General features: G+C 37.1%; 1 protein-coding gene across 1 annotated transcript in view; it reads left to right on the forward strand.

Moving 5' to 3' along the window:
- Positions 1-22,604, forward strand: part of MYCBP2 (MYC binding protein 2) — a 272,226-nt gene that overhangs the window by 25,131 nt on the left and 224,491 nt on the right. The window contains exons 2-3 of the mRNA XM_044913540.1: positions 12,043-12,118; positions 19,661-19,876. Coding sequence (XP_044769475.1) covers positions 12,043-12,118; positions 19,661-19,876 — 292 coding nt within the window. The remainder of the gene's footprint in view (positions 1-12,042; positions 12,119-19,660; positions 19,877-22,604) is intronic.

Below are 22,604 nucleotides of genomic sequence, written 5' to 3' on the forward strand. Positions count from 1 at the left end.
AAGTACTCTTTCATCTCTGGAGTTTTAGTTTATCTGGTCCTTAATTACTTCCACAGCATTCTTACGCTAGTCAAGTTTTTGAAGGAAGAGCAAAGGCTTGCTTCTCTCTAGTATCTTATTTTAGGGAAGTGGAAATCTGGAGTTTATCTTTGCAAAAAGAAAAGACATAATTTGAAGAATGCTTATTTGTATAAGCATGGTGATATTTTGAACAGTTTTTATCTGTGTTGCATACTAATAGTTATTTTTTTTTTCTTTCTGATTTGAGCCTGTTTATTAAAGTACACTCTAGACCAGGGGTTGACAAACTATGGCACACAGACCAAATTGGCTCAGTGCCTGTTTTGTATGGCCTGTGAGCTAAGAATGGTTTTGACGTTTTTATTTTTTTATTTTTTTCTTTATTTTTTTAAATTTTATTATGTTATGTTAATCACCATACGTTACATCATTAGTTTTGGATGTAGTGTTCCATGATTCCTTGTTTGCATATAACACCCAGTGCTCCATTCAGTACGTGCCCTCTTTAATACCCATCACCAGGCTAACCCATCCCCCACTCTCCTCCCCTCTAGAACTCTCAGTTTGTTTCTCAGAGTCCATAGTCTCTCATGGTTTTGACGTTTTTAAAGGTTAAAAAAAAAGTGTTTTGTGGCAGATAAAAATTATATGAAATTCAAACTTCAGTGTCCAGAAATAGTTGGTAATATAACCATACTTGTCTGTTTATGTGTTGCCTGTGTCTGCTCTCATGCCATAATGGTTAAGTAGTTCCAGCAGAGATCCTATAGCCTACAAAATGAAAAGTATTTACAATCTAGCCCTTTACAGAAAAAAATTTACCTATTCCTGCCTTAGACCATAGACTCAGAAATTTTTCATTTCTCATTACTAAAGGAAGTTAAACAAAAGATTGAAATCTTCTTATTCCAGAAGTTCTTTGAATTTGGACTTATTAAAACTCCAGTATTTTAGAGTTAAAAGGAATCTCAGAAATACTCTCCTTCATCTTCTTATTTTACAAATGAAGAAACAGATTCAGAGTGAGAGACATTTTTAAATTAAATTATGACTAATTTTTGTTTTGTTTTGTTTTTTAGAAAACAGGCTCAGCAATAAGCTGATAGAGAAAATAATGATCTGTATCATGGAACAACTTCCAAAAATTCATTTGTTCTTACATTGCAGGAAAAAATGGGTTTTCCTTAAACAGTGGTAGCTATTAAAATTTCTTTGAAATTTTTAAAGTAAATATTTTTAAAATAAATATTTAAAGAATGTTAATAGACTTTGCCTTTTATTAACACCCATAATTCTTTCAAATCTCATAGGTATGAGGTTCTTTTTGTGCAATGACTAAAAATCCTACAGGATCAATTCCAGAAATTTTTCATTAAGTTCCTATTTGATTTAGGATTTAAAGTCGTAAATCATCATAAATTCCAAGGTGAATTGTTAATGTATAAGGCTGGTTTCTAGAGTTTTTCTTTTATCTGTCCATCCTCAGATATCATGAAAAGTTTATTTAAACTTTGTTTTCAACTAAGCTTTTCCATTAGTCATATAATGGGATGTTAGCTTACTAACAAATAGCATTTTTATTTTCTAATGTTGACTATAGATTTTCTTCATGTAACATTTTTTTAAAATTTTATTTTATTATGTTATGTTAGTCACCATACATTACATCATTAGTTTTTGATGTAGTGTTCCATGATTCATTGTTTGCGTATAACACCCAGTGATCCATTCAGTATGTGCCCACCTTAATACCCATCACTGGGCTAGCCCATCCCCCCACCCCCCTCCCCTCTAGAACCCTCAGTTTGTTTCTCAGAGTCCATAGTCTCTCATGGTTCATCTCCCCCTCCAATTTCCCCCCCTTCATTTTTCCCTTCCTACTATCTTCTTTTTTTTTTTTTTTAACATATAATGTATTATTTGTTTCAGAGGTACAGGTCTGTGATTCATCAGTCTTAACACAATTCACAGTGCTCACCATAGCACATACCCTCCCCAATGTCTGACACCCAGCCACCCCATCCCTCCCACCCCCACCACTGCAGTAACCCTCAGTTTGTTTTCCTGAGATGAAGAATTCCTAATATCAGTGAGATCCTATGATACTTCTCTTACTCTGATTGACTTATTTCACTTAGCATAATACCCTCTAGTTCTATCCACGTCATTGCAAATGGCAAGATTTCGTTTTCTTTGATGGCTGCATAATATTCCATTGTGTATATATATACATCTTCTTTATCCATTCATCTGTTGGTAGACATCTTGGCTCTTTCCATAGTTTGACTATTGTGGACACTGCTGCTATAAACATTGGGGTGCACGTACCCCTTTGGATCACTACATTTGTGTCTCTGGGGTAAATACCTAGTAGTGCAATTGCTGGGTCATAGGGTAGCTCTATTTTCAACTTTTTGAGGAACCACCACACTGTTTTCTAGAGTGGCTGCACCAGCTTGCATTCTCACCAACAGTGTAGGAAGGTTCCCCTTTCTCCGCATCCTTGTCAACATCTGTCTCCTGACTTGCTAATTTTAGCCATTCTGACTGGTGTGAGGTGGTATCTCATTGAGGTTTTGATTTGGATTTCCCTGATGCCGAGCGATGTTGAGCACTTTCTCATGGGTCTGTTGGCCATTTGGATGTCTTCTTCTGAAAAATGTCTGTTCACACCTTCTGCCCATTTCGTGATTGGATTATTTGTTCTTTGGGTGTTGAGTTTGATAAGTTCTTTATAGATTTTGGATACTAGCCCTTTATCTGATATGTCATTTGCAAATATCTGCTCCCATTCTGTCAGTTGTCTTTTGGTATTGTCGACTGTTTCCTTTGCTGTGCAAAAGCTTTTTATCTTGATGAAGTCCAATAGGTCATTTTTGTCCTTGCTTCCCTTGCCTTTGGCGATGTTTCTAGGAAGAAGTTGCTGCAGCTGAGGTCAAAGAGGTTGCTGCCTGTGTTCTCCTCTAGGATTTTGATGGACTCCTGTCTCACATTGAGGTCTTTCAACCATTTGGAGTCTATTTTTGTGTGTGGTATAAGGAAAAGGTACAGTTTCATTCTTCTGCATGTGGCTGTCCAATTTTCCCAACACCATTTGTTGAAGAGACTGTCTTTTTTCCATTGGACATTCTTTCCTGCTTTGTCGAAGATTAGTTGACCATAGAGTTGAGGGTCCATTTCTGGGCTCTCTATTCTGTTCCATTGATCTATGTGTCTGTTTTTATGCCAGTACCATACTGTCTTGATGATTACAGCTTTGTAATAGAGCTTGAAGTCCAGAATTGTGATGCCGCCAGCTTTGCTTTTCTTTTTCAACATTCCTCTGGCTATTCGGGGTCTTTTCTGGTTCCATACAAATGTTAGGATTATTTGTTCCGTTTCTTTGAAAAAAGTGGATGGTATTTTGATAGGGGTTGCATTAAATGTGTAGATTGCTCTAGGTAGCACTGACATCATCACAGTATTTGTTCTTCCAATCCATGAGCATGGAACGTTTTTCCATTTCTTTGTGTCTTCCTCAATTTCTTTCATGAGCATTTTATAGTTTTCTGAGTATGGATTCTTTGCCTCTTTGGTTAGATTTATTTCTAGGTATCTTATGGTTTTGGGTGCAATTGTAAATGGGATCGACTTCTTAATTTCTCTTTCTTCTGTCTTGTTGATGGTGTATAGAAATGCCACTGATTTCTGTGCATTGATTTTATATCCTGCCACTTGACTGAATTCCTGTATGAATTCTAGCAGTTTTGGGGTGGAGTCTTTTGGGTTTTCCGCATAAAGTATCATATCATCTGCAAAGAGTGAGAGTTTGACTTCTTCTTTGCCAGTTTGGATGCCTTTTATTTCTTTTTGTTGTCTGATTGCTGTGGCTAGGACTTCTAGTACTATGTTGAATAGCAGTGGTGATAGTGGACATCCCTGCCGTGTTCCTGACCTTAGGGGGAAAGCTCTCAGGTTTTCCCCATTGTGAATGGTATTTGCTGTCGGTTTTGCATAGATGGCTTTTATGATATTGAGGTATGTACCCTTTATCCCTACACTCTGAAGAATTTTAATCAAGAGAGGATGCTGTACTTTGTCAAATGCTTTTTCTGCATCTATCGAGAGGATCATATGGTTCTTGTTCTTTCTTTTATTAATGTATTGTATCACAGTGATTGATTTGAGGAGGTTGAATCAACCTTGCAGCCCTGGAGTAAATCCTACTCTTGGTCGTGGTGAATAATCCTTTTAATGTACTATTGGATCCTATTGGCTAGTATTTTGGTGAGAATTTTTGCATCCATGTTCATCAAGGTTATTGGTCTGTAATTCTCCTTTTTGATGGGGTCTTTGTCTGATTTTGGGGTCAAGGTAATGCTTGCCTCATAAAATGAATTTGGAAGTTTGCCTTCCATTTCTATTTTTTGGAACAGTTTCAGAAGAATAGGTACTAATTCTTCTTTAAATGTTTGGTAGAATTCCCCTGGGAAGCCATCTGACCCTGGGCTCTTGTTTCTTGGGAGATTTTTGATGACTGCTTCAATTTCCTTAGTGGTTATAGGTCTGTTCAGGTTTTCTATTTCTTCCTGGTTCAGTTTTGGTAGTTGATACATCTCTAGGCATGTATCCATTTCTTCCAGATTATCTAATTTGCTGGCATAGAGTTGCTCATAATATGTTCTTATAATTGTTTGTATTTCTTTGGTGTTGGTTGTGATCTCTCCTCTTTCATTCATGATATTGTTTATTTGGGTCATTTCTCTTTTCTTTTTGATATGTGTGGCCAGGGGCTTATCAATCTTATTAATTCTTTCAAAGAACCAGCTCCTAGTTTTGTTGATCTGTTCTACTGTTCTTTTGGTTTCTATTTCATTGATTACTGCTGAACTTTATTATTTCTCTTCTTCTGCTGGGTTTAGGCTTTATTTGCTGTTCTTTCTCCAGCTCCTTTAGGTGTAGGGTTAGGTTGTGTATTTGAGACCTTTCTTGTTTCTTGAGAAAGGCTTGTATTGCTATATACTTTCCTCTTAGGACCACCTTTGCTGCATCCCAAAGCTTTTGAACAGTTGTGTTTTCATTTTCATTTGTTTCCATGAATTTTTTTAATTCTTCTTTAATTTCCTGGTTGACCCATTCATTCTTTAGTAGGGTGCTCTTTAGCCTCCATGTATTTGAGTTCTTTCTGACTTTCCTCTTGTGATTGAGTTCTAGTTTCAGGGCATTGTGGTCTGAAAATATGCAGGGAATGATCCCAGTCTTTTGGTACCGGTTGAGACCTGATTTGTGACCTAGGATGTGATCGATTCTGGAGAATGTTCCATGGGCACTAGGAAAGAATGTGTGTTCAGTTGCTTTGGGATGGAATGTTCTGAATATATCTGTGAAGTCCATTTGGTCCAGTGTGTCATTTAAAGTCTTTATTTCCTTGTTGATCTTTTGCTTAGATGATCTGTCCATTTCAGTGAGGCGGTTGTTAAAGTCCCCTACTATTATTTTATTGTTGTCAATGTGTTTCTTTCATTTTGTTTTTAATTGGCTTATATATTTGCTCCCATGTTAGGGGCATGGATATTTACAATTGTTAGATCTTATTGTTGGATAGACCCTGAAAGTATGATATAGTGTCTTTCCTCATCTCTTATTATTGTCTTTGGTTTAAAATCTAATTTGTTTGACATAAGGATTGCTACCCCAGCTTTCTTTTGATGTCCATTAGCATGGTAAATGGTTTTTCACCACCTCACTTTCAATCTGGAGGTGTCTTTGGGTCTAAAATGAGTCTCTTGCAGGCAGCATATCGATGGGTCTTGTTTTTTTTTAATCCAATCTGATACCTGTGTCTTTTGATTGGGGCATTTAGCCCATTTACATTCAGGGTAACTCTTGAAAGATATGAATCTAGTGCCATTGTATTGCCTGTAAGATGATGGTTACTGTATATTGTCTCTATGCCTTTCTGGTCTGTGTTTCTTTTAGGCTCTCTCTTTGCTTAGAGGACCCTTTTCAGTATTTTTTGTAGGGCTGGTTTGTTGTTTGCAAATTCTTTTAGTTTTTGTTTTTGTCCTGGAAGCTTTTTATTTCTCCTTCTATTTTCAGTGACAGCCTGGCTGGATATAGTATTCTTGTCTGCATATTTTTCTCATTTAGTGCTCTGAATATATCATGTCAGTCCTTTCTGGCCTGCCAGGTCTCTGTGGATAGGTCTGCTTCCAATCTAATGTTTCTACCATTGTAGGTTACAGACCTCTTGCCCCGAGCTGCTTTCAGGATTTTCTCCTTGTCTCTGAGACTTGTAAGTTTTACTGTTAGATGTCGGGGTGTTGACCTATTTTTATTGATTTTGAGGGGGGGTTCTCTGTGCCTCCTGGATTTTGATGCCTGTTTCCTTAGGGAAGTTCTCTGCTATAGTTTGCTCCAGTATACCTTCTGCCCCTCTCTCTCTTTCTTCTTCTTCTGGGAGCCCAATTATTCTAATATTGTTTCATCTTATGGTATCACTTATCTTTTGAATTCTGCCCTCGTGATCCAGTAGTTGTTTGTCTCTCTTTTTCTCAGCTTCTTTATTTTCCATCATTTGATCTTCAATATCACTAATTCTCTTTTCTGCCTCATTTATCCTAGCAGTTAGAGCCTCCATTTTCGACTGCACCTCATTAATAGCCTTTTTGATTTCGACTTGGTTAGATATTTAGTTCTTTTATTTCTCCAGAAAGGGTTTCTCTAGTATCTTCCATGCTTTTTTCAAGCCCAGCTAGTATCTTTATAATCGTCATTCTGAACTCTAGTTCTGACATCTTACTAATGTCCATATTGATTAGGTCCCTGGCAATCAGTACTGCCTCTTGTTCTTTTTTTTGAGGTGAGTTTTTCCATCTTGTCATTTTGTCCAGAGGAGAATAGATGAATGAAAGAACAAAATGCTAACAGGGTAACAATGACCCCAGAAAAATACATACTAAACAAAGCAGAAGAGACCTGAAACTGGGGGGAAAAGAAAGGGAAAGAAAGAAAGAAAAAAAAAAGAATATGATCAAATATGATCAGGCTGGTGCACAGATCAGTGCCACACACTAGATTTTGGGTGTATTTTGGTCTGTTAGAAATAATCTCCCAAAATTTTAAAGAAAGAAGAACTTACATATGTACAAAAATAAGGGTAAGTATGCTGAGGGGATGGAATTTGACTGTAAAGATGAAAATTATAAAAGATTTTATAAAAGGAATTGATGAGAAGTTGGTTGGAAAAAGAAGAAAAATTAAAAAAAAAAAGGGAGAGAATGTGATCAAGCAGGAGACTAGAACAAAGCCATACACTAGAGATTTAGGGTATATTTTGGTCTGTTAGAAGAAACTGTATCCCAAAATTTTAAAGAGAGAACAACTTATACAAATATACAAAGAATAAGGTTAACTACAATTAACAGATAGAATATGACTCTAAAAATGAAAAATAAAAAAGATTTTAAAAAAGGGATTGATGAGATAGGATGTTGGTTGAAAAAGGGAAAAAAGAAAAATTTAAAAAATAGAAAAAGAAAAAAATTAAAATTTGAAAAATTAACTTTGAAAGACTAAAGAATCATGGGGAAAAAAGCCATGAATTCTATGTGCTGCATTCCTCTAGTGCTGGAGTTCTGCCGTTCTCATTGATGGGTAAACTCGGTCTTGGCTGGCTGTTTTTGCTGATCTTCTGGGGGAGGGGCCTGTTGCCGTGGTTCCCAAATGTCCTTGCCAGAGGCGGAATTGCCCCGCCCTTGCCGGGGCCAGGCTAAGCAATCCGCTGGGGTTTGCTCTCCTAGCTTTTGTTCCCTGCAAACTTTCCGTTGGGCTTCGGAGGACAGGAGTGAAAATGGCAGCCTCCCAATCTCCGCCCCAGAGGAGCCGAGAACTCGGGACCCCACTTCTCAGTGAGCCCCCAGAGAAAAGCAATCACTCCTGTGTCCCCAGTCTCTGGCCACACCCCGTGCTCACCCGGCCTGTGACCGAGCGTTTCTGTCTCTGGCGCACGACCCCCTTTGGACTCTCCAAACCCAGCAGATTCCTGTGGTGCACTCCCGCGCTGCTTCTCCCGGGGGAAGGAGGGGAGTCTCCCCAGATCTGCCTCTTGTTGGGTCCCTGCTAGAAGAGCAGTGGCCCGACTGTGCCGCAGATCAGGGTTTATGGCAACCCCGAGCTGAGAGCCCACTCCTTGGCTCCGTGTCTGCAGGCGGCTTCCCGGTTCCAGTACCTGGGAGCTCTGCCGCACTCAGGCACCCCCGTCTTCCTGTGACCCCGAGGGTTCTGAGACCACACTGTCCCAGCGAGGGTTCCACCCCCCACTTAGCCACTGGAGCCATGTCCCTCAGTGGAGCTGACTTCTAAATGTTTCGATTTTGTGCTCCGCTGCTCTATCACTTGCCGGTAGCCAGCTCCCTCCCCCCACGGTCTATCCTCTGGAATATCCACTCGGATTCACTTCTCCACACATCCTACTTTCTAGAAAGTGGTTGCTTTTCTGTTCATAGAGTTGCTGCTATTTTTTTCTTAGATCTCCTATTGAGTTTGCAGGTGTTCAGAATGGTTTCATAGCTATCTAGCTGAATTCCTGGGACCAGAGGATATTTAGGTCTCCTACTCCTCCACCATCCTGCTTTTCCTCTCTTCATATAACTTTTAACTTATCCTGGCTCTCTTTGATAACCATCTACTTCTAATAAAACAAGCCAAATTAACAACAACAACAACAAAAAACCACAGTAAAATCAATTTGTGGGGATTTGGGAAAAGCTGATTCTTAAGCTGTATATTCAGGAATTGGTGGGTTTAGGTTCATTAAAATTGTTACAACTAATTAAATGCCAAACTAATTAAATGCATAGGAAGAAGTATTTTAGGAATATATATTAAAGCCATTTGAACTTTAAAGATGTTCATTAAACAAAAGAAACACAAGTATTGGTGTATATTTGTGAATATTTTAGTCTGTGATGACTAGGCTTCAGGAAAGTCATTTTATTTGGCTTTATATGTTCTGCTTCTCTGAAGATCGGTTTTGAGTGAACCTTGATGTTTTTCTAAATTGTATAGAAGGGGCTAACCTTTTAGCAGTACATATTCCTGTTGCTCAAACAACTGATTTAAGAGATTATTATTAATTATTTAATATAAAAGAGAAGTTGTTTTTCTAAACCATAATGAGAAATACTCATTACTTTTCATTAACTTTTTATTCATTTTTGATAATTCTTGAGCACCTGTGATATGTCAGGCACTAATGCAGGTCTTGAAAGTACAGAGTTGAAATAGATATTCTTCATGCTCTCACAATGCTCATAATTGAATAGACTATATAAGCAGGTATATCTCTTCATGTATAGCACATGATACTATTGATCAGTCTTTCTCTTTACTTTCGTAGCATGCTATCTGGGGGAAATCTTATTCCATGTACATGGTTTTCCATTACCTCCATTGCACCAAAATCTGCATGAAATAATTTCATGGATAGCTCCTAAATGGACATGTCTGGCTTACATATCCTTTAAATGTATCTGTGTATCTATGAATCTATCCTTGGCCCTCTGAGTAATGCTTAAAGCTATAGCTCTGAACTTCCTTCTTTTCTCTTTCCTGTCTCCTTCCTCCTACTTTTTCTTTCTCTCAAAATAGTATTGAGTACTTTGTTCCAGATACTTTTTAGACAAAGAGGCTAGAGCACTGCACAAGAAACACATGGCCTCTGTACTCTTGGCACTTACAGCTTGGTGAAGGAGTCATGCATTGAACACATACATAATCCCATACTTAATTACACTTGTAGATAACACAATGAAACAAGTGTAAAATGACATGAGAGTGTATATTAGGGAAACTAACCCAGTCTGGGACCTCAGAGGTGTATGGTGGTTAGCAAAAGATGTGGGAAGGAATACCAGGAAGAGGGAGAACCTTTGTGAAAGCCCCTAAGTAGCTTAGCAGGTTCCCACAACTAGAAGGATGTCTTTGTGGCTGGAGTATGATGAACAAGTTGGAGGGGGATGCAAATGAGGCAGGGAGGCTGGCAGAGGTCAGATCTTGGTAGAAGATCTTTTAAGCCATGCCAATGCTTTTGGACTCTAACCCAAGAGAATTAAGAAGATGTTAGTAGGGTTTTAAGTGGGGTAATTACCTACTCAGATTTGTGTTTCTATTTTTATTTTTTTAAAGATTTTATTTATTTGAGAAAGCACACATGCAGATGAGCACATGTGAGCTGGGGGAGGGTCATAGGGACTCCCAAGCAGACGTGAGGCTCAACCCATAGCCCCATGTGGGGCTGTATCTCACACGTGCAAGATCATGACCTGAGCTGAAATCAAGAGTCAGATGCTCAACCAACTGAGCCACCCAGGTGCCCCTTCAGATTTGTGTTTTTAAAAGTTGACTTGGGTTCCTGTGTGAAGAATGGATTGAAGTGGGTCAAACGTGGATGTACAGAAATGAGTTAAAAAGCTTTTGCAGTAGACCAAGCAAGAGGTGGTGGTACCTTAGATTATTAGAATTGCAGCAATAGAGATGTAGACAGATTCAAGAACTATTTACAAAACATAATTGACAAGATTTTGTGATTATTTTGGTTTAGGGAGTAAAGCTGAAGGGATGTCAAAGATAAATTTTCATATGCTTGTTCATGTCTATTTTGCTGACATTTTAATATCTTGAACTTAAACATCTTTAAAATTGAACTGGGGGACCTGGGTGGATAAGTCGGTTAAGCAACCGACTCTTAATTTCGGCTCAGGTCACGATCTCAGGATTGTGAGTTGGAGCCCCGCATCGGGCTCCATGCTGGGCATGGAGCCTGCTTAAGATGCTCTGTCTCCCTTTGTCCCTTCTCCCTCTAAAAAAAAATTAAAAAATAGGGGCACCTGGGTGGCTCATTCAGTTAAGCATCTGCCTTCGGCTCAGGTCATGACCTCAGGGTCCTGGATCGAGCCCTGAGTTGGGCTCCCTGCTCAGCAGGGAGTCTCCTTCTCCCTCTCTATCTGCTCTCTCTTGTTCTCTCTCACTCTAAATAAATTAATAAAATCTTTAAAAAAATTAAAAATAAATAGAAAAAATAGAACCTGTTTTTTCCTTTTGGAAACTAATTCTTCCCCTTGACTTCCCTATTTTTGTGAATGACATCCCTACCTCCAGGTGGCCTAGGTGTACAACTTTAGTTTTGGTCACAACTTCCACTAAATTAGTTACCAAGTGTTAAGGACTTGACCTCTAGCATGTAGAGTCTTTTCCTTCCCCTCCTCCTCTTCCTCTTTTCTTTTCTTCCCCTCCCTCTCCTCTTCCTCCTCCTCAGTAGTATCCTCTTGCTAGATCATTCAAGTCTTTGAGCTCCTTGAGGGCAAGAATGGTCTTTTTCATCTTGTATTTTTAGTACCCATGTGTACCTCAGTATTAGAGACATACAAAAATATTAAATAAAATACATTGTTTTCCCTGACTCTTGTTTCTTCCACTATAATTCTTAATTCTTTTCCACATTTTCCCCCTCTCTTTCTCAAAGTCATTCAGGAACGTCCTTCTGCTTCAAGAATAATTTGGTCTTAGGCCCCTGAGGTTATGAAAAACTGGCTGCAGGATATGAGAAGAGTATGAGTTGGGGCTTTTTCTGTAGTAGTTTAGTAAAAATTGCCTCCTATCCCTTTTTACACTGTAGCCCTTGCAACTACAAAGAGTAGATTTTTCTGGGAAGGGAATATACCTGATATTTATTAGCATCCCCACTGTTGAATAAAATTTTAAAAACTTCATTTGATGCCATTAACCTTTTTTAATTTTATAAAAATAGTTGCAAAATTCAATTTTTTGATCATTTAATGTATATTTCTTAGCATTCCAGTGTTGTGTTATTATCTCAATAGCTACGTTGTGGGTTATTATCTTATATGTGCATCTAGAGTATATTGTTTCATAGGAAGTTTGTAGGAGAAATATTCAGATATCTACTTTGGAAGCACCTATTTTTCATAGCTTTGTATGCCCTAATAATGAACTTTCATAATTCTTTTTTTCCACTTTTAGGAATAAGAAAATTTTAAATAAGAAGAAGTTGAAAAGAAAACAGAAGAGCAAATCAAAAGTGAAGACAAGAAGCAAGGTAAAACTGCTGACAATTTATAGGGAGTAAGGACTTTTTCATATAGTAATTGGAATAAAAATGCCAAGATTAAAAAGGTATAACTAGCAAACCATTTCATTTCTATTTTTTTATTTTAATTTTTAAAAAGCCCCTTATTACTTGGTTATACTATTTAGTTTCATCTTTGGAGCATTTCATGACCACTAGCCTGGAAGTTAATATCTGGGTGCTGAAAATTATTTACTATTTATTCATGTTCTCTTTGATCAGTTCTTTGGGGGAACACATCCATTTCTCTTCTCTTTTTTCCACTCTAACTACATGTTCTAGAAACTGAGTAAATTGGCTTGTTAATTGGGACTTGGATTTGGCCTATGCATATGTCATGAGTTAGGGAGAATCTTGGTGTATCTATATTGTTCTGAGCTTCTTTTGGTGATGGGTGGCTGTGCAAAAGAAAAGGCAATATGGAATATTTGAATTAGATGAGATCATAGAGAGCAAGGATTTTTTTTTCCCATCTTAAACGGAAATCTTTTCTATTAAATCTTAAACATTTCACTTTCTACCGAAGAGTCTTTTCTTTCAAACAGTACTAAGAAGCCTAGACAGGAGAAAGAGGGGAGTCATAACTATGATTTCTGCACAGCTCTACTTTTGGTTAAAGAAACAATAGTTTAGCTTGGGCTGTATGTCGTATTTAAGTTCTAAAGACAATTGTTTCCTGCCCTTTTTAATTAGTGTTCTTGCCATTTTGTAACTGAGAGAAATGTACTTTAAAGTAGTAAACCAAAAAATGAAATAAAAGTATAGGGGATGAAATTTATTTCGTGGCACTATCTTGAGACACAGCTGGATCCATCAGTAATGTCAGCAAATCTGTGTCTTCATCACTTGCTTCTGCTTTCTTCTGTGGGTTTATTACCTGTGGCTGAGGACAAAGGCTGCTGGGGGCTCCAACTTCATTTTCTTTGAGTGAGGGGCCATCTCCTTTATTAGTTCTAGCAGAAAGTCTTGGGTATGATTTTTGATTGACCTTCATCATTCACTTTGGCCTTGGAGATGGAGTACTTTGATTGGTTAGACTGAGTTATGTTTATAACCCTGTGATAGGTGATAGGTGAGCATCCTAATAAGCAGGCGATGTGAAATGGGAGGGGGTAGTTACCCTACGGAAAATGTTGCTGGGTGGGCAGGTAAATGATTTATGTTCACTCTATCATTTCTTATTACTTACTACTTCTGCTTTTGGGATAAAAGAGGGAAATGGAGAACATTCTTAATATACTTGTTATATAGTCATTTGGATTTTCAGCCTCTACCCCTTTTCCACATTTTGGTGTTATGTGCAAAGTCAGAGTATGGGAATCTTGAAAATCTTTTTTAAGTTCTTTTAAGGTTTCATTTAGTGATGTTCCTAAAAGTGGGGGCATATGATATCGAGGAAGAGGTGGGAATTCAAGGTCTTTCATCCCCTTCAATTCTGTCCCTAACTTTGTGCCTTTAGTAATTCATCTTTCTTCTCTTGGCCTCAGGTTTTATATCTGCTTTTTAAGAGCACCTTGTGATAAGAGTGATACAAAAAAAGTTACTCATTTTTTCCTAAAACATTAATTGCATACTGACCATGTGCAGGCCTTATGCTGGGTATTTGGAATAGAAAGATGAGTAAGAAATGGTTTCTGCTTATGATGGGCATATAAAATAATAAAATAGTGTTGTTATTCTCCCTGCCCTCTTTTACTGTTTCTGGACTATTTTTCATTCATCTTTTTAAAAAAAGTTATTTTAAAAATGCCAATGAGCTTTTTTTCCCCCATATATTTAAGAACGAGCATTTCTTTTCAGCAAATGAAATAAGATACCATTTAGCTATACCACTTTATTTCCTTGTTTATTGCTGTCATTGGCCCCTCTATTTCTTCTCATCCATTAGCCATCTCCTTCATTCAATTTCCTTCTTATTCAGAGTAGGAAGCACAATCTTTAAAAAAAAAAAAGGAAACTTCTTCAACATCCTGCTACTAAACATGCCTGGGTCTTAGGTTAGGATATTTAATAGCAGAGTTTTGAAAGATATCATCAAGGTTTAGAAAATTTCCATCAGTCTCAAGCATTTTCCTCATCCTTTGCTGCATTCCATCTCTCCCTACCGCTATGGCTCTAGGCAACCACAGATGTACTTTCTGTCATTATAAATTAGTTTTTATTTTCTAGAATTTCATATAAATGTGATCATGCAGTGTGTACTCTTCTGTATCTGGCTTCGTTCCCTCAGCATGATTTTGAGTTGTGTCCATATAGTTGTATATATTAACAGTTCTATTTTTTTTGCTGATGAGTATCCAATTATTTAGATACATCTTAATTTGTTAACCCATTTACCTGTTGATAGACATTGTGATGTTTCCAGTTTTTGGCTATCACAAATGAAGCTGCTCTGAATATTTGTGTATTAGTCTTTGCGTGGATATATGTTTTTGTTTTTTGGAAGGATAAACACCTAGAAGTGGAATGAGTAGGTGCTGTTTCCTTCCATGATTTGCCAGAAGACTAAGTCTCAAAAGCAACTTACACTAATGGCTAAGATTTATTACAGCCAAAGGTACAGAATAGGCAGCAGGAAAGAGAAATGAATAGTATTAATGGTGTCTAGGGAGTCATGGCATAGGCTTTCTAGTTCTTCCTTGTCTGAGCACACAGGACATGCTTTCTTTCTGGCAGTGAACTACAAGGATATGTATGGAATATTTCTGTCCAGGAAAGCCCACTTGAGTCTTAGGCTATGAGACTTTTATGGGGGGTTTTGTCACACATAGACTTGTCCTGCTTTGCAACCAGCCATGGTACATGAAACTCAGGTGCACATCATCAGTCTCGATGTTTGTACAAAGCTATTGAACAAGCCAGTAGGCATGGTCCATTGCTCTGGGTGTATTTTACAAAACCATCAGTAACTAACACAAAGAAAAGTCTAAAGACCACATTCCTAAGGATTGGCCCACAGTCAGTCCTGGTTCCCTTGGGGAAATGCAAGGAATAAGCAGTCAAACCTGCATTGTTAACTCTTTCCTCATGGGTGGCATGGTAGATGAATGTTTAACTGTTAAAAAACTATTCAGACTATTTTCCAGAGTGTAATTATTGCATTTTACTGTTCCACCAGTAGTGTATGAGAAATCCAGTTGCCTTACATCTTTGCAAACACATGGTATCGTTAGCATTTAAAATTTTAGTCATTCTAAATACATAGGGGTATTTCACTGTGGTTTTCGCTTGATTTTCTCTAATGACTAATGATGTAAACATCCTTTCATGTGCCTTTGGCTATTCATATCTTTTTATTGTGAAATGTCTTTCCTATCTTGCCTTACCTTTTTATAATTGTCTTATTACTGAATTGTCAGAGTTCTTTATGTACTCTAGATACAAGTCCCTTGTCAGATACCTGTATTACAAATAATTCTTCCTGTTCTATGGCTTGCTTTATTGTTTTTGTATAGTGCTTTAGAAGAACAAAAGTTTTTAAGTTTCATAAATGTAATTGATTATTTTCTTACATACATGATTCATGTATTTTGTGTTCTAAGAAATCTTTGTCTACCCCAAGGTCACATAGATTTTTTTGTATATTTTCTTCTAGAGATTTTATAGTTTTAGCTGCTATACTTAGGCCTGTGATACATTTAGAGTTAAGTTTTGTGTATGGTATGAAATAAAGGTTCATGTTCACTTTTTTCATATTGGTATTCAGTTGATTGGCATTATTTTTACAAAGACTTATCTTTTTCTGTTGAATTGTCTTAGCACCTTTATAAAAAATAAGTTGACCATATTCATTTGAGCCTATTTCTGGAATTTATTTTTGTTTAATTGATCTATATATCTATCTTTACACCAATACCACACTGTTTTCTTTACAGTAGTGTTTTTTTCTTTTTTAAGATTTATTTATTTATTTGAGAGAGAAAGAATGAGACAGAGAGAGCATGAGAGGGAGGAGGGTCAGAGGGAGAAGCAGACTTCCTGCCGAGCGGGGAGCCCGATGCGGGACTCGATCCCAGGACTCCAGGATCGTGACCTGAGCTGAAGGCAGTCGCTTAACCAACTGAGCCACCCAGGTGCCCTCTTTACAGTAGTTTTGAATTCAGGTCATAATGTCTTCCAACTTTGGTCTTTTTAAAAAAATTGCTTTAGCTACTTTAGGTCCTTTACATTTCTATATAAATTTTAGAATCAGCTTGCCAATTCTATTTTTAAAAGTCTCTAGAATTTTTATTGGGGCTTCATTGAATTTGTAGATTTGAGGAAGAGTTGCCATTTTAATGATATTAAATCTTCTAATCAATGAACATGGTTTATCTCTATTCTCTCTTTTTTTTTTTAAGATTTTATTTATTTATTTGACAGAGAGAGACACAGTGAGAGAGGGAACACGAGCAGGGGGAGTGGGAGAGGGAGAAGCAGGCTTTCTGCGGAGCAGGGAGCTCGATGCGGGGCTCAATCCCAGGACCCTGGGATCATGACCTGAGCCAAAGGCAGATGCTTAATGACTGAGCCACCCAGGCGCCCCTCTATTCTCTTTAAGTTTTCCTTAATTTCTCTCAGCAGTGTTATTTTGGTTTTCAGTGTACAGAGCTTGCACATAATTTTATTAAATTTAACTGTAATTTTGTGTTTTTGATATTATAAATGCTGTTATTTAATTTTTTAAAAAATTTTGAGATGATCATAGTAATGCAGTTGTAAGAAATAATACAGAGATCCTGTATACTCTTCACTTGTTTTTTCCAATTACTAAGGTATTGCATTACTGTAGTAAATATCACAACCAGGAAATCGATATTGATCCAACCTACTGAACTTACTCAGATTTCACCAGTTTTACATGTACACATTTGTGTTTGTATGTGGATGTATATTTAGTTCTATGAAGTTTTATCACATGTGTGGATCTGTGGACCATTACCGCAGTCAATATGTACAAGACTTCTATCACAAGGATCCTTTTTGCTACTCTTAAATAGCCACAGACATTACCCCACACTCACCCTCTCCCTAGCCTCTGGCATTCACCAATCTGTTCTCCATTTCCGTAATTTTTTCATTTCAAGAATGTTATATAAATGTAATCATGGGGATTGGCCTTTGCCACACAGCATAATTCCCTTGAGATTTATCTCATTTATTGCATATATCATTGGTTTGTACCTTTTTATTGCGGAGTAAGCATTCCATGGTAAAGATATATCATGTCTTCTGCAAATAAATTTGTTTTCTAGTAGGTAGCATTCACCCATTAAAGGACATCTGAGTTGTTTCTCTTTTTTGGTTATTTTGAATAAAACTGGTATGAATATTCATGTGCTGGTTTTTGAATGAACTTTCTTTGTATTAATGTCCAACAGTGCAGTTGCTGGATTGTACTGTAAGGTGCATATTTAATTTTGTAAGAAACTGCCATACTTTTTTCCAGAGTGGCTGGATCATTTTACATTACCATTAACAATGTATAAGAGATCCAGTTTCTCCACATCTTCACCAGCATTTGGTGTTGTCATTATTTTTTATTCTAGCCAGTCTGATAGGTTTGTATTATATCTTATTTTGTTTTAATTTACATTTTCCTAATGGCTCACCATAGTGAACTTATTATTTGCCTTCTGTATATCTTCTTCAGTGACATGCCTGTTCATGTCTTTTGCCCGTTTTCTAAATTGAATTGCTTATTTGTTTGTTTTTTACTGTTGAGTTTTGAAAATTCTTCATATATTCTGCATGCTAGTCTTTTGTCAGGTATGCAAATATTTTCTCCCAGTCTGTAACTTAAATGCTATTATTTTTCTAAATTATATTTTCCAAATGTTCATTCTTAGTATGTAAATACCTTAACTTTTTTAAAACATGATCTGGTATGTTGTGACTTTGCTAAATCCACACATTATTTCTAGTGGCTTTTTTGCAGATATTTTGATTCTCTACATGTCTTCCGCAAATAAATTTGTTTTCTAGTAGGTAGTTCTTCCTTTCTAACTTACCTTGTATTCCTTTTTTTTTTTAAAGATTTTATTTATTTATTTGACAGAGAGAGAGATAGCGAGAGCAGGAACACAAGCAGGGGGAGTGGGAGAGGGAGAAGCAGGCTTCCTGCTGAGCAGGGAGCCGGACGGACGCGGGGCTCAGTCCCAGGACCCTGGGATCATGACCTGAGCCGAAGGCGGCTGCGTAACAACAGCCACCCAGGCACCCCTATCCTTTTTCTTGGCTTATTACACTAGCATATCTAGTACAATGTTGAATCGTATTGCTGAGAATAGGTATCTTTTCCTTGTTTGCATCTTAGGGTGCAGGCATTCAGTCTTTTACTATGTTAGATGTGAGTATTTCATAGATGCCTTTTATCCAGTTTTGGAAATTTTCTTTTATTCCTAGTTTACTTATACTTTTTATCATGAATAAGTGTTTGATTTGTGTCAAATGCTTTTTCCATGTTTATTTAGAATATCATATGTTTTTTTCTATTGTTTTTACTGGTATGGGGAATTATACTGATTTCTTTTCCAGTGTTGTTACCAGCTGGTTTTTTGGTAGATCATGATGGTAGATCTTTTTCATATGTTCTTGGATTTGGATTGGTAATAATTGCTTGTTTTTAATATCTCTGGAAGGCATACTTACATGTTATTTGTCAATTAACTTTGGTGTATATTTTTTCTAGCGAGTATTCCCCTTTTTCCCCAATTATTAATGGAAGAAGGGTAGAATTTTGAGACCAGTGTTTTTGGTACTTGAGGTGTACTTCCTGGACATACTCTAATTTTTGGAACTTGCATTAAACCAGTTCTGTATATTTATCATGTAAGTGTTGATCTCAGAAGTGTGATTGTGGTCTGATGAATAAAATGCTGGGACAAAACAGAAATTGACTATTTAGTTTTAACAATTAAATTACCAAGCATGTAATTTTTAGTATTTATTAAGACTGATAGCTAGGAGAGAGCTTCAGGAAAGCATATGTCCATAATCTGCTGAAATCTAATTTCCTAACTTTATCATTATTTAAATGAGAATGAAATTAGAAAAATTGACTAAAATTAAGGGTTTGGTTTTGTTTTTTTAGTTCTGATTTCTGTTTAAGTCCCTAAATCTACTTTTTAAAGAAATCAAAATGTAATTCAACAGTTGTAGTAGGTCATTGAGACTCTAATACATCTCATGTCCCTTAGAAAAATACCAAATTAATATTCTGTGATACTACAACAGTTAAGCTTTGTTGGCTCTATTCCTATCATGGGATAAAAGGGCATTCCTGTTAGATTCTTTGCCACTCTCCAGCCCTTATCAGTTTGGTTATTGCTGTGTTACTTAGAAAGTAGTGAAGTGTGGAAGAAAGGGTATGTACTATAAGTTGAGTTGGTAGACTTAGATTATCTTTGCTGTGTCACATATTTGACTTCTGCAAGTCATCTAGCATGTCTAATCTTTAATTTTTTATTTGAAATGAGAATTGGTGATGATGGAAAAGAATATGAAATTGAAATATTATATCTTATATTGCAGTCTGAAAACTTGGAGAATACAGTAATCATACCAGATATTAAACTACATAGCAATCCTTCTGCATTCAATATTTATTGCAATGTACGCCATTGCGTTCTGGAATGGCAGAAAAAGGAAACATCGTTGGCAGCTGCATCCAAGAACTCTGTGCAGAGTGGAGAATCAGATAGTGATGAAGAGGAGGAATCCAAAGAGCCCCCTATTAAGCTTCCAAAGGTAAGTAAGTCACTAAGTTCCACTTGGATGGATAACCTACAGATGTTTCAACTATAGTACAAATATTTATATTTCTAAAATACCTTGCTTTTTATAAAATTGTGCACTAAAACTTAACAGGGCTTATGGGTAAAAACAGGTTTGGGGCAGACCAGACTATGCAACTTTATAACTGGAGTGCTAACAAAGTCAATAATTGGTAACTCAGTGGTGAGTACTTGGACAGCCCAGGAAAAAAGATCAGGGGCTTTTTTTTTTTTTTTTTAATTTTTTATTGTTATGTTAATCCCCATACATTACATCATTAATTTTAGATGTAGTGTTCCATGATTCATTGTTTGTGCATAACACCCAGTGCTCCATGCAGAACATGCAGGGGCTTTTAATAATGTACAAAAGCAGTAAAGTGGAAATGGTGGCTTGTAAGCCTTGAGCCATTGCAGATAGAAGTGGAGCTCTGAGCCTGTGGGCTGCCATTAAGGTGGGCATAAGCAGAACTGCAAACTACCACAAGCCAAGAGCCATAGAAAGCTGGGGGTGCTCCCTTCTGGGGAGGGAACCCAAGGTACGGGTATGCATTTTTATTTTTCTTGAACTAGAACTAGAAGAGCTCCTGGCTGTGCAGCTGCTGAGCTGAGAACTTTCGCCTTTTCTGCCTGAGGATATAATTGTACTCTTGCCACTTTGGCTCCCCTTGCCCTATGAAAAAATTACATATGAAGCAATAAGACTTCTACATTGTTCTGATATCATTCCCTATTTACCAGAGACATGTAAGCTAATTGGTGTTATAAAAATATGTATGGTAGTAGAACAAGCTATTCTTAAGGAACTCCTTTCTATTTAAGTATTAGTATATTTCAAGACTGTAATGTTATTTTATATATAGTTTTTTTTCCCTATATAGTAGGTATAGTTTGTATTTCTAACAAAAGACATATAGACATATTTTTAAAAGGGTACCTTTATCATAAATGATTTATGCATATTGCTTTTTTCTAAATATAGATATTTTAAAATGATTTCCTTTATCATAAATGATTCAGGTCTATTGCCTTTTTACTAAATGGATACCTTAAACCTATGCCTTGAAAACTTTTTTATACACACCCAGGGGAGCTGTCATGCAAATATTGTGCTACTTGAAAATAGCAGCCAAGATAGAAAGTATGTTCCTGATCTGATTTTTTTTGTTGTTGCGCATTTCATGGTGGCTATTTCTAAGTGCACCACTGTCCTTAATCATTACTGTCAGATTCTTCTTACCTTATGCTCAGCGGATGACTTGCTTCCTGTTTCATAGAGTAAGAGAGGTTTTGTGAACTTCCTCAGCCTTTTAGTCAACCGTCTTTAAATATCCTTCTCTTGGGACTCTTCTTCCTTTAGTCCCTTTCTCTCTAGTATCCTTAGGTGTACCTTCTCTACACTTAAAACAAGCAAGCTCATCTTTTCCGTGTACGTTCCTCTAGGTAGAGAGTTTTCCATCAAGTACTGACATGTCAGGAAATAGAGTACAGTGATTAAGAACCTGGGCAGTGGAGTCAAACTGTCTGGGCTCAGACACTCACCATTAAAAATACTAGCTCTGTGATGCTGGGAAAGTTATTTGCCTTATTTGTGCCTCAGTTTTGTTGTCTATGAAATGGAGATAACGTCTGCCTCACAGGGTTGTAGTGAGGATTCAGTGAGTTAATAAATGTCATAGTTATAAGTAGTTAGAAGTATCAGGTTAGGTGCAAACACGGGGCAAACAAGAAATTGTGTAGGTGCAAATGAATTTGAGTTACTTTTCAAGGAACTCTTCAATTTATTAATAAATATGTCAGAGGAAGTCAAACTTCTGGATAGTCTCTGAGATCATGTGACAAACGAGGGGGAAGAAGTGCTGAGATGTCTTTATGCAGAGGCACTCAGGATGCTGTGGGGTTTGGGCTTGGGTGGGGACTGGAACTCCCAGGTGATGTGTTTGGCAGTCATTTGCATGACATGAAGGACTGACACAGAAGAAGAGATGAGGCCTTCAGAAGGACTTGAGGTGATGGGAATTTGAGGGCAGGTGAGAAATGTTAGCATTTTTCTTTTCCTTTTGGCCATTTCTGCTCCAGATGCTACTCTTTTCCATCAGTTCCTTTTCTTTGTAGTTGTTCCTCTCTTGCTCCTCCTGCATGTGTGGCTCTCACTTTCCTTCTTTTCACATTGGTTTTTTCCTCTCCTACTCCTTTTCTCTTGCATAACTAAGATAGTTTTTACTCGTTGAAATATCACTTCAATGCAATTTTATTTTCTCCTTGAATTTTAAAAGTTGAGTTGAATTTGATTATTATATAGACCTTGCTTGTCAGGTTTCTTTGCCTTTTCTTTTTTGTAGGTCAGCAATCATTGATATTTTAAAAAGAACTTTCTTACTGCCACCTAAATGCTTCATATTAAGTTTTCTACCTAAAACACAGATTTTAGGGGCGCCTGGGTGGCTCAGTTGGTTAAGCGTCTGCCTTCATCTCAGGTCATGATTCCGGGACTCTGGAATTGAGCCCCACATTGGGCTCCCTGCTTGGCGGGGAGCCTGCTTCTCCCTCTGCCTCTCTCTCTCTCTCTCTCTCTCTCTTATGAATAAATAAATAAAATCTTAAAAAAAAAAAAAACAACAAAACAGTTTTTACCCAGCTCAAACCATCTTTCACTATCTGATTTCCAGATCCTCTAAAGTGTTCCAAGCTTTATAACTACG

This window comes from Neomonachus schauinslandi, chromosome 3, assembly GCF_002201575.2.
Source record: "Neomonachus schauinslandi chromosome 3, ASM220157v2, whole genome shotgun sequence".
Taxonomy (NCBI): domain Eukaryota; kingdom Metazoa; phylum Chordata; class Mammalia; order Carnivora; family Phocidae; genus Neomonachus; species Neomonachus schauinslandi.